General features: G+C 34.1%; 2 protein-coding genes across 2 annotated transcripts in view; both read left to right on the plus strand.

Moving 5' to 3' along the window:
• Positions 1-1,780, plus strand: part of sult6b1 (sulfotransferase family, cytosolic, 6b, member 1) — an 18,546-nt gene extending 16,766 nt beyond the window's left edge. The window contains exon 7 of the mRNA XM_059360009.1: positions 1,630-1,780. Within this exon, the coding sequence (XP_059215992.1) occupies positions 1,630-1,757 (128 nt within the window). The 3' untranslated portion in view covers positions 1,758-1,780. The remainder of the gene's footprint in view (positions 1-1,629) is intronic.
• A 5,355-nt stretch (positions 1,781-7,135) lies between these two features.
• Positions 7,136-16,269, plus strand: part of znf365 (zinc finger protein 365) — a 38,038-nt gene continuing 28,904 nt past the window's right edge. The window contains exons 1-4 of the mRNA XM_059360004.1: positions 7,136-7,262; positions 12,162-12,829; positions 13,965-14,274; positions 15,116-15,287. Of these exons, the coding sequence (XP_059215987.1) occupies positions 12,172-12,829; positions 13,965-14,274; positions 15,116-15,287 (1,140 nt within the window). The 5' untranslated portion in view covers positions 7,136-7,262; positions 12,162-12,171. The remainder of the gene's footprint in view (positions 7,263-12,161; positions 12,830-13,964; positions 14,275-15,115; positions 15,288-16,269) is intronic.

The following is a 16,269-nucleotide window of genomic DNA, read 5'->3' on the forward strand; positions in this document are numbered from 1 at the left end:
TGATGTTTAAAGTTGACCTGCTATCTCCCCCTAAACACCCACTGCACACAACCACATATTCTCAAAGAAAGGACCCTGAATGCTACCTGGATAATAAAATAAATGTCCTCTTCTCATATTTTTCTTCTCCTACCCGACCCTGATCCCCCTCCGTAATATTGTAACATAATTAATGATTATTATTTGTTATTTCTCAGTGTTTGCACATACATCTCACCACCGCTGACTCAGCTGTAAAACTCTCTGAAGCTGATGGAGTCATGCATTCACCAGTCATTCAGTCATTTAGCTGAATAAAAAGATTAAAGGCTGAATAAAATCCACCCACAAGACAAACAAGTGGATCTGATCCTCCCACGCTGTGGATTCAATATCAGTCTCTGTGTGCTGATTAAACAATGATAAACATATGAATTATTGGACGATAGAGCAGTTGGCAGCTGTTTAAACCTCCACACACACACACACACACACACACACACACACACAGCTGAGAAACACTCTGATATCACATCTAGAAATATATAATATATGTGTGTCTTTATAATTGAATGTAAATGTATCACTGGTGTTGGCCCAAATCAATTTGAAAACTTTAGTTTTTTAGTGAAGCAAAGTTTTGTCAGTACACAAAATCATTAATGACTTGGTGCAGATGCAGAATATAACTTTACTTTAATTTTAATACAAATATAAAACAAATGTCCCTATGTATCACTGCCCTAATCAATCTGTGTTCTTCAAATGTTAAAATGTTTTAGTATTTTAGTCGACTAAGATGTGCATCAGCAGTATCAAAATGACCAAAAAAAGAGACAAAATCACTAAAAAAGACACAAAAACACACTAAATGACTAAAAATACACAACAAAAGACACAAAGTGACTAAAAAAGACACAAAATAACTAAAAAAAGACAAAATGACTAAAAAAAGACACAACAAAAGACACAAAATGACTAAAAAAGACACAAAATGACCAAAAAAAGACACAAAGTGACTAAAAAAGACACAAAATAACTAAAAAAAGACACAAAATGACTAAAAAAAGACACAAAATAACTAAAAAAAGACACAACAAAAGACACAAAATGACTTAGAAAGACACAAAATGACTAAAAAAGACACAAAATGACCAAAAAAAGACACAAAATGACTAAAAAAGACACAAAAACACACTAAATGACTAAAAATACACAACAAAAGACACAAAAAGACACAAAGTGACTAAAAAAAGACACAAAATAACTAAAAAAAGACACAAAATGACTAAAAAAAGACACAAAATGACTGGAAAAGACACAAAATAACTAAAAAAAGACACAACAAAAGACACAAAATGACTTAGAAAGACACAAAATGACTAAAAAAGACACAAAATGACCAAAAAAAGACACAACAAAAGACACAAAATGACTGAAAAAGACACAAAATAACTAAAAAAAGACACAACAAAATGACTAAAAAAGACACAAAATAACTAAAAAAAGACACAACAAAAGACACAAAATAACTAAAAAAGACACAACAAAAGACACAGAATGACTATTATTATAATGTAAATATAAATAGTAAACTTAAGGTAAAGCAGAGTAGTTAGCTGCATGTTTTCTGTGTTTCCGTCCCTGCAGGCGAGGTGGGGGACTGGAAGAACCACTTCAGTCCAGAACAGAGCCGCCAGATGGACCAGGCCTTCAACAAACATCTGGCAGGAACCAGACTGGGAGAGAAGCTCAACTACCAGCTCTACTGCCAGTAGCACCTCCTCCTGCTGCTCCTCCTGCTGCTGGAGGAGGCTTCTCTCCAGGCTCAAAGATAAAGAGGGAGCAAGAAGGGAACAAGTGCATTCTGGGAGATCGTCTAATTAAACTCACAAACAGAAACGATTCACAGATCTTATATTTCTCTGCAGCTGTCGGCCAACTAATTATCAGCAGGTTTTGCACTTCAAATCAGATATCAAATGTTAAGATTGATCTTAAAACAGGTGGATTTTAAAACTCTTTGGTCAGCTGTTTCCCCTTCAGTCTAAATTTAACGTTATGACATAATTAATTGCTTTGTTTGATTCAAGAATTTTGCCAATAAACACTCAATATCTCAGCAAAGATGCACCAAATGCATAAAAAATGAATTTATTCAATTCTGACTCTGGGAAACAAAACAAAAATACCTCAACACTGAATCATCTCTGAACTATCTCTTTAACAGTCACACATATTTAGACTTTAATATGTGCAAAAGTGCATAAAAGTTCTTTACATAAAGCATTAAAAAAAAGCATAAAAACATATGAAACAAATAAAAAATAAAGAAAACTCCAACAGCCTGAATGTTTTATTGAACTCTGGCGCCACCTAGTGGTTAAATCAGAAAAAGGCACTTTTAAAATGCCATCCGAATAATAAAATAGGTGTTATAATAAATAATTGAAATAAATAATTGTCACTAAGATGCACAAAAAATTGTTTTCGGGCTGCACAATTAATCAGAATTTTATCTAAATTGCTAAATGGACCAGTGCAATAAATAAATAATACATCACAGGTGGCAAAATATTATACATTTTATAATTTGGATGAAGTATTGTGGTGCTACAGAGATGCAAAATTACAAATTTTACTCGACAGACTGAAAAAAAAAAATTGTTTGGTACAAATCCTTTTCCTTTCTTTAATGATATATATACTTTTCATTAATGATTCTTTCCAATAATCATACCATAATTGCAATATTAGTCAAAATAATTTCAATTTTATTTTATTTTCTTCAAATTCTGCACTGCTGATTTTTAACAAGGCCCCCTAAATTGTTTTTTTTTAATATATATTATTGCAAAATTTAATTCCAATTAAATATTTGACTATGAATTCCTGCTGGTAGCAGAGTATTCAGAGTGATCTCAGTGTACGCATACGGGTTTTAATTTAACACCAGAGTTCATCAGTTCTGTGATTTTCTGCCAAAATAAAACCTGAATGCAGCTAAAGTGTCAGATTGTGTCACATGAATGTTAAAGGTTGTTAAATCAACGACAGCTGAACTCTCCGTAAACTGGCAGCTACCTGAACTCACCACAACCTCATTTTATTTGTGAAACTGTGGCTTTGAAAGGACACTGTGACCAGATTTTGGGCTGTTTTAATTAAACACAATCACTGTTTGTTCTGTATGTGAATGACATGATAAAAAATAAATAAAACTCTTTTCCACATCATTGATTTGATCTCCGTTTATTTGACTTTTCTCTATTTTCCTGCTTGCATATACTTCCAGCACTGACAAAAAAAGAATAAAAAGAATAAAAATCAATAAAAAAATATTATTTTTATTCATTTATTTATTTATTTTTAATACGGACCGGAAGTGAGAATCCCACTTTCTCCTGTACATGTTTTATTGTGAAGGGGCGGACCGGACGCGGAGTTGTCGTTGCTCCGTGGTAACGGTTGCTAAACTAACGGATTATATATGATATATATATAATCATGTATATTGTATTAATATATAATACTTTATCATCAATAATAATAATAACAACAACAACAGCAACAATAATATTAATGATAATAATATTATTAGTAGTATTATTTTATGATATAAATAATTATTATGTAACATACAAACACACACATACACAAATTTCCAGCACTGAAAAAAAAGAATAAAATACGTAATTTAATATTATTATTGTATTATTATTATTATAATTACGATCATTATTATCATTATTATTATTATTATTATTATTGTTATTATTACCATAATTTTCACAATATTAAAAATACTTTTTACACAAACACACACGTACATATACTTCCAGCACTGAGAAAAAATAATAAAAATAATAAAATCAATTAAAAAAATATTATTTTTATTCATTTATTTATTTATTTTTAATACGGACCGGCAGTGAGAATCCCATTTTCTCCTGTACATGTTTTATTGTGAAGGGGCGGACCGGACGCGGAGTTGTCGTTGCTCCGTGGTAACGGTTGCTAAACTAACGGATTTTATATATGATATACATTAATGTATATTGTATTAATATATAATACTTTATCATCAATAATAATAATAACATCAACAGCAACAATAGTATTAATGATAATAATATTATTAGTAGTATTATTTTATGATATAAATAATAATTATGTAACATACAAACACACACATACAAAAATTTCCAGCACTGAAATAAAGAATAAAATACGTAATTTAATATTATTATTGTTATTATTATTATTATTATTATTATTACGATCATTATTATTATTGTTATTTTTACCATAATTTTCACAATATTAAAAATGCTTTTTACACAAACCCACACGTACATATACTTCCAGCACTGAGAAAAAAACAAACAATAAAAACAATAAAAATCAAGCAAAAAGCTTCTTTTTATTCATTCCTTCATTTATTTTAAATTTGGACCGGAAGTGAGAATCCCACACTTACGGTCCAGGTTTTATTGTGAAAGGTTGCACCGGACAGGGAGATGTTGTGGCGCCGTGGTAACGGTTGCTAAGCTAACGGATTATATATGATATACATTAATATATATTGTATTAATATATAATACTTTATCAACAATAATAATAATAACAACAACAACAGCAACAATAATATTAATGATAATAATATTATTAGTAGTATTATTTTATGATATAAATAATAATTATGTAACATACAAACACACACATACAAAAATTTCCAGCACTGAAAAAAAGAATAAAATACGTAATTTAATATTATTATTGTTATTATTATTATAATTACGATCATTATTATTATCATTATTATTATTATTATTATTATTGTTGTTATTATTACCATAATTTTCACAATATTAAAAATACTTTTTACACAAACACACACGTACATATACTTCCAGCACTGAGAAAAAATAATAAAAATAATAAAAATCAATTAAAAAAATATTATTTTTATTCATTTATTTATTTATTTTTAATACGGACCGGCAGTGAGAATCCCATTTTCTCCTGTACATGTTTTATTGTGAAGGGGCGGACCGGACGCGGAGTTGTCGTTGCTCCGTGGTAACGGTTGCTAAACTAACGGATTATATATGATATACATTAATGTATATTGTATTAATATATAATACTTTATCATCAATAATAATAATAACAACAACAGCAACAATAGTATTAATGATAATAATATTATTAGTTGTATTATTTTATGATATAAATAATAATTATGTAACATACAAACACACACATACAAAAATTTCCAGCACTGAAAAAAAGAATAAAATACGTAATTTAATATTATTATTGTTATTATTATTATTATTATTATTACGATCATTATTATTATTGTTATTATTACCATAATTTTCACAATATTAAAAATACTTTTTACACAAACACACACGTACATATACTTCCAGCACTGAGAAAAAAACAAACAATAAAAACAATAAAAATCAAGCAAAAAGCTTCTTTTTATTTATTCATTCCTTCATTTATTTTAAATTTGGACCGGAAGTGAGAATCCCACACTTACGGTCCAGGTTTTATTGTGAAAGGTTGCACCGGACAGGGAGATGTTGTGGCGCCGTGGTAACGGTTGCTAAACTAACGGATTATATATGATATACATTAATATATATTGTATTAATATATAATACTTTATCAACAATAATAATAATAACAACAACAACAGCTACAATAATATTAATGATAATAATATTATTAGTAGTATTATTTTATGATATAAATAATAATTATGTAACATACAAACACACACATACAAAAATTTCCAGCACTGAAAAAAAGAATAAAATACGTAATTTAATATTATTATTGTTATTATTATTATAATTACGATCATTATTATTATCATTATTATTATTATTATTATTGTTATTATTACCATAATTTTCACAATATTAAAAATAATTTTTACACAAACACACACGTACATATACTTCCAGCACTGAGAAAAAATAATAAAAATAATAAAAATCAATTAAAAAAATATTATTTTTATTCATTTATTTATTTATTTTTAATACGGACCGGCAGTGAGAATCCCATTTTCTCCTGTACATGTTTTATTGTGAAGGGGCGGACCGGACGCGGAGTTGTCGTTGCTCCGTGGTAACGGTTGCTAAACTAACGGATTTTATATATGATATACATTAATGTATATTGTATTAATATATAATACTTTATCATCAATAATAATAATAACAACAACAGCAACAATGGTATTAATGATAATAATATTATTAGTTGTATTATTTTATGATATAAATAATAATTATGTAACATACAAACACACACATACAAAAATTTCCAGCACTGAAATAAAGAATAAAATACGTAATTTAATATTATTATTGTTATTATTATTATTATTATTATTATTACGATCATTATTATTATTGTTATTTTTACCATAATTTTCACAATATTAAAAATGCTTTTTACACAAACCCACACGTACATATACTTCCAGCACTGAGGAAAAAAACAAACAATAAAAACAATAAAAATCAAGCAAAAAGCTTCTTTTTATTCATTCCTTCATTTATTTTAAATTTGGACCGGAAGTGAGAATCCCACACTTACGGTCCAGGTTTTATTGTGAAAGGTTGCACCGGACAGGGAGATGTTGTGGCGCCGTGGTAACGGTTGCTAAGCTAACGGATTATATATGATATACATTAATATATATTGTATTAATATATAATACTTTATCAACAATAATAATAATAACAACAACAACAGCAACAATAATATTAATGATAATAATATTATTAGTAGTATTTTTTTTATGATATAAATAATAATTATGTAACATACAAACACACACATACAAAAATTTCCAGCACTGAAAAAAAGAAAAAAATACGTAATTTAATATTATTATTGTTATTATTATTATAATTATCATTATTATTATTGTCATTATTACCATAATTTTCACAATATTAAAAATACACACGTACATATACTTCCAGCACTGAGAAAAAACAAACCAATAAAAACAATAAAAATCGAGCAAAAAGCTTCTTTTTATTTATTCCTTCATTTATTTTAAATTTGGACCGGAAGTGAGAATCCCACACTTACCGTCCAGGTTTTATTGTGAAAGGTTGCACCGGACAGGGAGATGTTGTGGCGCCGTGGTAACGGTTGCTAAGCTAACGGTTGCTAAGCTAACGGCTGAGTCTCCGGTTGAATGACATCATGCTCCAGCTGCGACATGACACCTGCAGACACTAACGGTGAGCCGCTCCTCCTCCCGCCCCGCCCGGTGGCCCGGTGGCCCGGTGGACCGGGGCCAGCCGCCCGGTACCGGCGCTCCGCCCGGTAATAGTCATTCAGCGGGTGTTTTCTGTTAGCTAACGGTGGCTAGCGTTAGCATGGAGCTAGCCGCTAATAGGCTAATGATGCTAACCAGGTGTTGTGGATCAAACTGTTACTCGGTTAAGAAACTGATAATAATTCATGTAAAATAAACAGTTTTCTGTTTAATTTGTGGGGAGAACACCTGTTCAGGACACCTGCTGCCTCCAGGCTCTCCTCTGGGCTTTCATTCATGTTACAAATTACACATTTTAAAGCTATATGTTGATATATTTCATTATAGGAATTGTTTTTAAGCTATTTTATTCACATTACCATTCAGAAGTTTGGAGTCAGATGTTTTGGTGGTGTTATTATTATATTATTATGTTATTATATTATTTTTTCCTTCAATAATGGCTATTATAACAGGTCTAAAACAGTATATTTCACAACAAATTAACATAATAAATCGTTTTTTAACCCCCAAAAGAAGCCAAAAGAAATGTTTAAAATTATTATTATTATTACTATTATGATGATTATTATTATTGTTGTTGTTTCCTTCAATGATGAAATAGAAATACTTTTTTAACCCCAAAAGAAGCCAAAATAAATTATTATTATTATTATTATTATTATTACTATTGTTTCCTTCAATAATGGGTAAGGTAAAGGTTATTTCATTTTTTGATACAGGACTACAATGATTTTTAATTTATTATAGATTAACGTAAATTAAACTGTATTCTGTTTTATTAATGAGGCTGTCCTCTGGGCTTTAATTCATATTACAAATTACACATTTTACAGCTATATGTTGATATATTTCATTATAGGAATTATATTTCAGCTATTTTATTCACATTACCATTCAGAAGTTTGGAGTCAGATGTTTTGGTGGTGTTATTATTATATTATTATGTTATTATATTATTGTTTCCTTCAATAATGGCTACTATAACAGGTCTAAAACAGTATATTTCACAACAAATTAACATAATAAATCGTTTTTTAACCCCCAAAAGAAGCCAAAAGAAATGTTTAAAATTATTATTATTATTACTATTATGATGATTATTATTATTGTTGTTGTTTCCTTCAATGATGAAATAGAAATACTTTTTTGACCCCAAAAGAAGCCAAAATAAATTATTATTATTATTATTATTATTATTATTATTATTATTACTATTGTTTCCTTCAATAATGGGTAAGGTAAAGGTTATTTTTATTTTGATACAGGACTACAATGATTTTTCATTTATTATAGATTAACGTAAATTAAACTGTATTCTGTTTTATTAATGAGGCTGTCCTCTGGGCTTTAATTCATATTGAGAAATTACACCTTTTAAAGCTACATGTTGATATATTTAATTTTAGGAATTATATTTCAGCTATTTTATATATATTACCATTCAGAAGTTTGAGATAAAACAGTATGTTTCACATTAAATTAACATTAGAAATAGTTTTCTTCCCCTAAAGAAGCCAAAATAAATTATTATAATGGTGGAAAAAGTGTTCAGATCCTTTATTTAAGTAAAAATAGTAATATTATACTGTAATAATACTCCAGGCAGGAGTTTTACTTGTATTGGAGTCTTTTTCTAGTTAAAAGTACATAAATTCATATTGAGAGATTACACAATCTAAAGCTATATGTTGATATATTTCATTACAGGAATAATATTTCAGCTATTTTATATTCGTTACCATTCATAAGTTTGGAGCTAGATGTTATGGTGGTGTTATTATTGTTTCCTTCAATAATGGCTATTATAACAGATATATAAACAGAATATGTCACAACAAATTAACATTAGAAATTGTTTTTTCCCCCCAAAAAAGCCTAAATAACAAAACCTTTTATATCTATTTAAAAATGTGTTAGGTAATTTTTTTTTTTTTCTCACAGTGTCTCTAAAAATGTCAGAAAATACATAAAAAATTAAAATAGATTAAAGGGTCGAAGAAATATGTATTCAATGCTCTTGGATTTTTGCTATGAGCTGTACCATGTTCATGAGAATCACCCATGTAATGTTTCTTTGAAATTCTTTGCTGTGCTTTCAAATGAACTGATTAATTTTTATTGGTATTCTAGTCATAAGTCTGTCATAAGGATTGTGTTTTGGTTAGGCGCTTATTCAAATGTTAAAAGTTTAGCGTTATAAGGGCTAAGAACAGAAGGAAGCATGTGATGAGATGATATTTCATAAGATGTTGTGGCAATTTTGGCTTAATGCCATTTTGTTACATAAAAATGGTCAAAATCTCTCCAGAATCCCACATTCAGACACAGATAACAACAGCAGAGTAGAATCCATGCTGTGATTTGGTTTTAGAAACTTTTGACATTTAGTAGATTTATGGCCCCATTTATGCAGCTCACCGACTGTTTAGGGACCCCAGGATGCACAAAGATTCACACACAAGAGGACACAATAACACATTTGTAGTTCATGAGAAAAACTCGGCATGATTTCTGCCCTAACTGCATGAAATTTGCATAAAGTGGGCATGTCTGTAAAGACATCTCGAGGTCAGCGCTCAGGCCAAAAATGGCTAGAATGTAGCCTAACTTTGGAGCGTCACTTCACCTCCTTCCCACAGGACACAATAACACATTTACTGCATGATATCAGCAGAAAGTTGGCATGTCCGTCAAGAGGAGACTTGTGAGTACCCATAGAACACATTTTCATTGGGATATCTTTAGGTCAGAGGTCAAGGGACCCTACTGAAAATGGCTGTGTAAGTTTTAATCTATCTTTTGAACCATTTCACCTCCTTCCTGACAAGATATCACAGCCACAGATGGATTCTTGACATCCTCTACTTTTATATGATCCCAGTATCTCACCAACCTTTTAATGGTTCTGTAGCCCTGCTACTTCGTCTCTTTGTTACATGTGACGACGTCAAAGTTTTTTGACATCCTGTTTATTGCTCTTCTGCTTTCACGATAGTCAGTGTGTCTCTGTGTCTTTCTTATTTATAGACTTCCTCTTTTACACAGAGTGAGTGAAAAACTTCTATTATACATGAGTTCAGTTTATAACAAGTTTCCCAACATCTTAATAATAACAATATATCAACACAATTGCAGTTATGACCATGATTTTCCTTTTTATTTGTTTGGCAACTTTCAAACAGGTTACAATATAAAATGATGGTATATTAAATCTCAGGCAACATTTGATTATATTTCTCATATTCAGCATCTGCAATAATATCTAATTTCCAATATTGTTAACTATGTCTGTGGAAACAAGAAGGAACAACATGTTTGATGGATTCATGATAAAAATAATGCAAAGCAAAAGCTTTAAATGACTTATGCAAAGCTGTTTTGAAAAAAGCTACAATAAAGGAAATGTTGCTTCATAATTGATTCTGGTAATCATCATTAACATATGAAGCTGCATCTTCTTCACCTTTTCTGCTGCGACACGGACGCCTCAGTTTACTGACCGTCTCTCTGTTCAGCCACACGACGTAGACAACAGCCACCAAGAGGGCCAAGATGGCCAAAGATCTCACCACAGACCCTAGAACCAGGACCCAGAGTCCAGGGACTCTGATTCTGGGCCATAAGCCAGAGGTTTCACCTCCACCCTGGGCTTGGGGACCTCTTCAATCACCTTAACATTGTAACGCGTACTGTGGACCCTGTTGTTGACCTCCACTGTGTACCACCCAGAGTCGGTTGTAGTCATGCTGTTGATCTCCAGACGTCCAGTGGTTATGTCCAGGGTGGATCGGCCTTCAAAGGGGCCGAAATAAAACAGAGGAACTGGAGGAGTTTCCACCCACTCAGCCACCAGATCAGCGTTAAACTTCCACAGGATGTTGGTGATCCGGTCCGCCGGAGGAGGCGTCAGGTCCAGCGTCAGTGTCCCGCCGTTCTTCACGTACGTCGGGTTAATTTGAGTGAGAGTGAAGTCCAGCACCACCAACAGCAACACAACCCTCCACAGAGTCTCCATGTCTGCTAATGAGAACAGCAGTCTCTTTTCTCACCAACAAAACCTCACAAGTTAATTTCCGTTTTTCTACTCCTCTGCAGCGTTTCCTTCCTGTGGTGACGTTCTATATAAAGCCTCTGTTGGATGGCGGTAGCAATAAAGGCTCACTGGTCTTCATTATTATGACTTACTGAGCAGGCAGTCGATTCCTAACCTCTAGGCCAGTGGTTCCCAAACAGTGTGCCATGAGACAAGCTCAGGTGTGTCGTGTTGTGTTTGTGACAACCATGAACTATTAATGCAGTTTGACTCTCAGCAGTGTTGCCAAAATGGTAGAGTGGCTGCTACTGGCAGCAGGAGATCATCGTGACCTCATACCTGGTTCAGTTCAGTTCAGCTTTTTTATTTCGAACATGTGCGAGTAACACAACAAAGTAAACTCAAAAACAAACAAATCCAATGAGAATAATCAAAACAAAAATAGCAATAGTCAAACAAAAGCTATCATGTGAACGCAACATGTCTGAAAAGGACATGTTGTTTAGCATTCGGCACAAAAAACAGTTAGGTAGAGGCGCTGTGGTTTGGCTGGTTAAAGCGCCTGCTCTGAACAGCCTCCGACTGGAGTCACCATCACTCACACCTGCTGAAACCACCAAGTGATTTGTGGGTTATCAACATAAAGTGGCTATGTCATCAGCATAAAGTGGGCATGTCAGTAAAGGGACTCGTGGGTACCCACAGAACAACTTTTTTATTCAGAAAACTTGAGGTCAGAGGTCAGGGTATCACTTTTAAAATACTGTTCTTAAATTCTTCTATTGTTAAGATATATCTGTGTCCTCTCTGTTTCTCTGGCTCCAGGTGTTGAGTGATGCAGCAGAAGTTGTGCTCCAGAGGTTCTGGTTCTTTCCTCTTGGAGAGGAACGGCCAGGCCTGCGGCGCCGTCACCGTCACCTCCTGCGACCTCCCGTTCCGCTGCCCCCGCTGCGGCGAGCAGGAGCGCTTCCGCAGCCTGGCCTCGCTCCGCGCGCACCTGGAGTACCGCCACTCATACCGCGCGCCTGACGTCACCTCCGGCGGCTTCAGCATCACTGGGAAGCTCCCCGACCCGCTGACGGCGGCCATCCCCTGGCACGACATGAGCCTCCCGACCCGCCGCGGCCAGCAGGGCGCCGGCCGCCCGCCGCACGTCCGCTCCCTCAGCGACAGCAGGGACAGCGGCTACCTCCACTCCTACGGCTCGGTGAGGAGGCGCACTCAGAGCGTCGGGGTGGGCACGCAGGCCGAGGAGGAGGACGAGGAGGAGGATGAAGAGGAGGACGAGGTGGAGACGGAAGACGAAGATGTAGGAGAAGAGGAGGATGACGACGAAGGTGAAGAGAGAGATGAAAGAAGAAACGAGGAATCGTCCGCCAAAAAGTCCGCTGTGTGTCACCATCACATCAACCACCACCATCTCCCGTTCCTGTCTCCGGCTCCTCTCGGACCGACACCGGACCCCGACCTGGACTTGGACCGGGACCTGGTCGGTGCGTTCAGGTTCATTTTCTTACTTTACTTTTTGGAGCAAAGTTTGTTTTGTTTGGTTTGTTCTTATGTTCACCCTCTGAACCCCAACGAGCAGTTTCAGGGTGCTTTGTTGCTCTTTCTACATTCAACTCTCTGTGTCTTTGTGTTTCACTGCAACATATAAAATCTCTATAAGTCTTTAAGTCCTGCAGCTCTGTGGAATCAGCATAATCAGAACAACTCAAAAAGAATAACACAGTTAGAATGACAGAAACCAGAAATCAAAAATGGATGTCAGATAAATTCCCCTAAAATTACCAAAAAAGACACAAAATTACAGAAAGGACATAAAATGACTTCAAAGAAACATGAACAAAAAGAACTTAAAATTAACAAAAAAAACTGAACCCTCCCCCCCAAAAAGACGTAATATGAACAAAAAGATGTAAAATGACCAATAAAAAGGCATAAAATAAAGAAAAAGATATAAAATGAACAAAAACAGTTTTCTCCACATATTGTACAAATTGAAGTATTGTCCTGTTTCCAGCCTCTCCTGTCCTCTCCTCTCTGCTCTGTGTAAACAGCCTCTCCTGTCCTCTCCTCTCTGCTCTGTGTAAACAGCCTCTCCTGTCCTCTCCTCTCTGCTCTGTGTAAACAAACTTTCATTTGTCACGTGACAGACAAAATTTCCGAAAAAGACACATAATTACCAAAACAAGACATAAAATTTCCCAAAATGACCAAAAAAGATGCAAAAATACCTAAACATTTACCAAAAAATAGTCCACATATTGTACATATTGAAGTATTGTAATGTTTCCAGCCTCTCCTGTCCTCTCCTCTCTGCTCTGTGTAAACAGCCTCTTTACTCTCTGTAGAATAAAGAGATTCTGACACAAATATCAACATTTTAACACAAGTTTTGGTCACTTTTTATAAAAAAACTTTCATAACAGATGATCCGTTCAAGGACTGTCGGAAAGTTCAAACTCTGACGATAATGCCTGTTTTTACAGTTTCTTTCTAACGGTGGATTTTTGGCCCTTTTCGTTTAAAAAAACCCCATACTTTTCAGTGTTTCACTGTATGTTGATAATCCTGATGATCACATCAATCATTGCTGTAACTCGTCTCCTTCGCTGTCGCCACCAGAGCAGAACTCGTACTCCGGTCTGGAGACGGCGGCGGCCTCGGCGGCGGTGCGGCGGCGGCTGGCGAGCATCCTGCGGGCGGCCGACAGCACCATGCAGCGCCGGCTGGCCAAGGTGAGCACGGAGCTGGCCCAGACCGACACGGAGCTGCTGTGTGAGCGCGCCCACTCGCAGCACCTGGCGCAGGAGAGGCAGGAGGTCGCCGACAGGGAGAGGTCGCTGAGCCGGCAGGTGGACGTGGCTGTCATGGTGATCGCCGCGCTGAGGGAGCAGCTCAACGCCTCGGAGAATGAGCTGGAGAGACGAGAGAGGTAAACCCAAAAAATGTACTTCTGTTTTTATTATTTTTAATTTATTTTACATGTATTAACTTTAAAAAAAAATAAATTTTGCATTTATTTTTCATGATTTTTATTTATTTATTTATTTTACATTTATTAACTTTTTCTTAAAATACATTTTACATTTATTTTTCATGTTTTTTTTAATTTTTAATTTATTTTACATATAAACATTTTTTTATAAATTGTACATTTATTTTTCATGATTTTTATTTATTTATTTTTTATTTATTTTACATGGATTTATTCATAATTCATTTTACATTTATTTTACATTTGTTTTCATTAATTATTTTTTTATTAATTTAATATTTATTCAATTTTTTAAATTAATTTTACATTTATTTTTCATGATTTTATTTTCATTTATTTTTCATTTATTTTTCATTTTCTTATTAATTTTACATGTGTTTATTTAATTTTATTAATTTTACATTTAATTAATACATTTTTAAATAATTTTTACTTTATTTTTGCCTTTTATTTTTTATTTATTTTACATTTATTTTGGAATATATTTATTCAATTGCTTTTCCAACTTATTTATTGCTGTATTATTTTCTTTACACATTTTTTCTGATATTTATTTATATTAACACAGACTTTAGACACATTTTATTTTTATTTGACTTTCCTTCATACATTTTATTGAAATAAAAATAAATTAAAATCAGGAAACATTATCAGAATTTAATTTGAAAATCCAACTAATTTAAAGTAAAAAAATATGTGTTTTTTTTTTAATTTATTTCAAAGTTTGTCAATCTAATTGGAAATTCCCTGGTAAAAATATTTCCTTTGTGTCCTCCAGGGAGGTGATAACCATCCAGAAGTTCCTGGAAGCGGCGGCGCGTCAGGAGACGTGCGGTAAAGTTCGAATCCAGCGATTCATCGAGAACCTGCTGAGACGCATCGCTCTGGCTGAGAGACTCGTCGAGTACTACCAGGTCAACGGCAGCCCGCAGCAGTGCAACCACTACAAGGTACAGAGACCCAGATACACCTGGAGAGACTAGATACTCTGCGGAGTAAACCCAAACAGGTGTTTCCAGTTCCCCCTGGCTGGTTAAACCTCTAGTCAGGTGAAAGTTTAGTGAAGTAAAACCAAGTAAGTCATAGGGATGGGCATTGATTTTCGAATCTTCGAATAGTCGTTAAATCATAGAAAATCGAATAGTTCATCATATCTGGAAAAAAAAAGTTGTATTACTGGTGCCTTCCACACGGGGGCAGCGTAGCATTTGATGATACAGTGTGGGGGACTAGATGCCAAGCTGTAGAAGAAGAAACAAACTGAGGAGAAGACACGATGGAGGGATTCCTGCAGCAGCCGTCAAAAAGTTCCATGTGGAGCTATTAAAAAACCCCCAAATGAAACAGAGGTACAATGTGAACCTCTGTTTTCACTTCAGCCATGCACTCTCATATGAGAGCAAAGCACCCGGGTGAAAGCGGCGGGCCGTTGTCACAGCAACAGTCAATTGCGAGCTTTTCCACCAGAAGACGTACATGTGATGACAGACGTATGGAGCAAACGGCGTCCCTCGTCTCAAAGATGATTGAAAAAGACACGCTCTCATCAGCTTCGTTGAAGGTTCCTTGAGGGTTTTTGGAGTGTGATGGCATTTGTTGCGCCAGAGTTCTCAGTCCCATCAAGAAAAACAATTACAACAAGACTTGAGAAACTTTTTGATGACAAACAAGTGAGCCGCGAAGTCTGTTAACGAATATGGAAAATCCGTCTTTGACCACTGATTCATGGACAGCGATGACAACAGAATCATATGTTACAATCACTTGTCGTTACATGCAAAACTACGACAAGACCAGAGCAATGCCAGAGCAGCATATGGCTGAAAACATTGCCAATGTGCTCTCCACCGCTACTACCATCTCAATTTGTGGATAATTTGTCTAACTTTGGACTGGTGAATACCTAAAATCTTTGAGTAGGGCTGCACGATT

The sequence above is a fragment of the Centropristis striata genome, chromosome 20, assembly GCF_030273125.1.
Source record: "Centropristis striata isolate RG_2023a ecotype Rhode Island chromosome 20, C.striata_1.0, whole genome shotgun sequence".
Lineage (NCBI taxonomy): Eukaryota > Metazoa > Chordata > Actinopteri > Perciformes > Serranidae > Centropristis > Centropristis striata.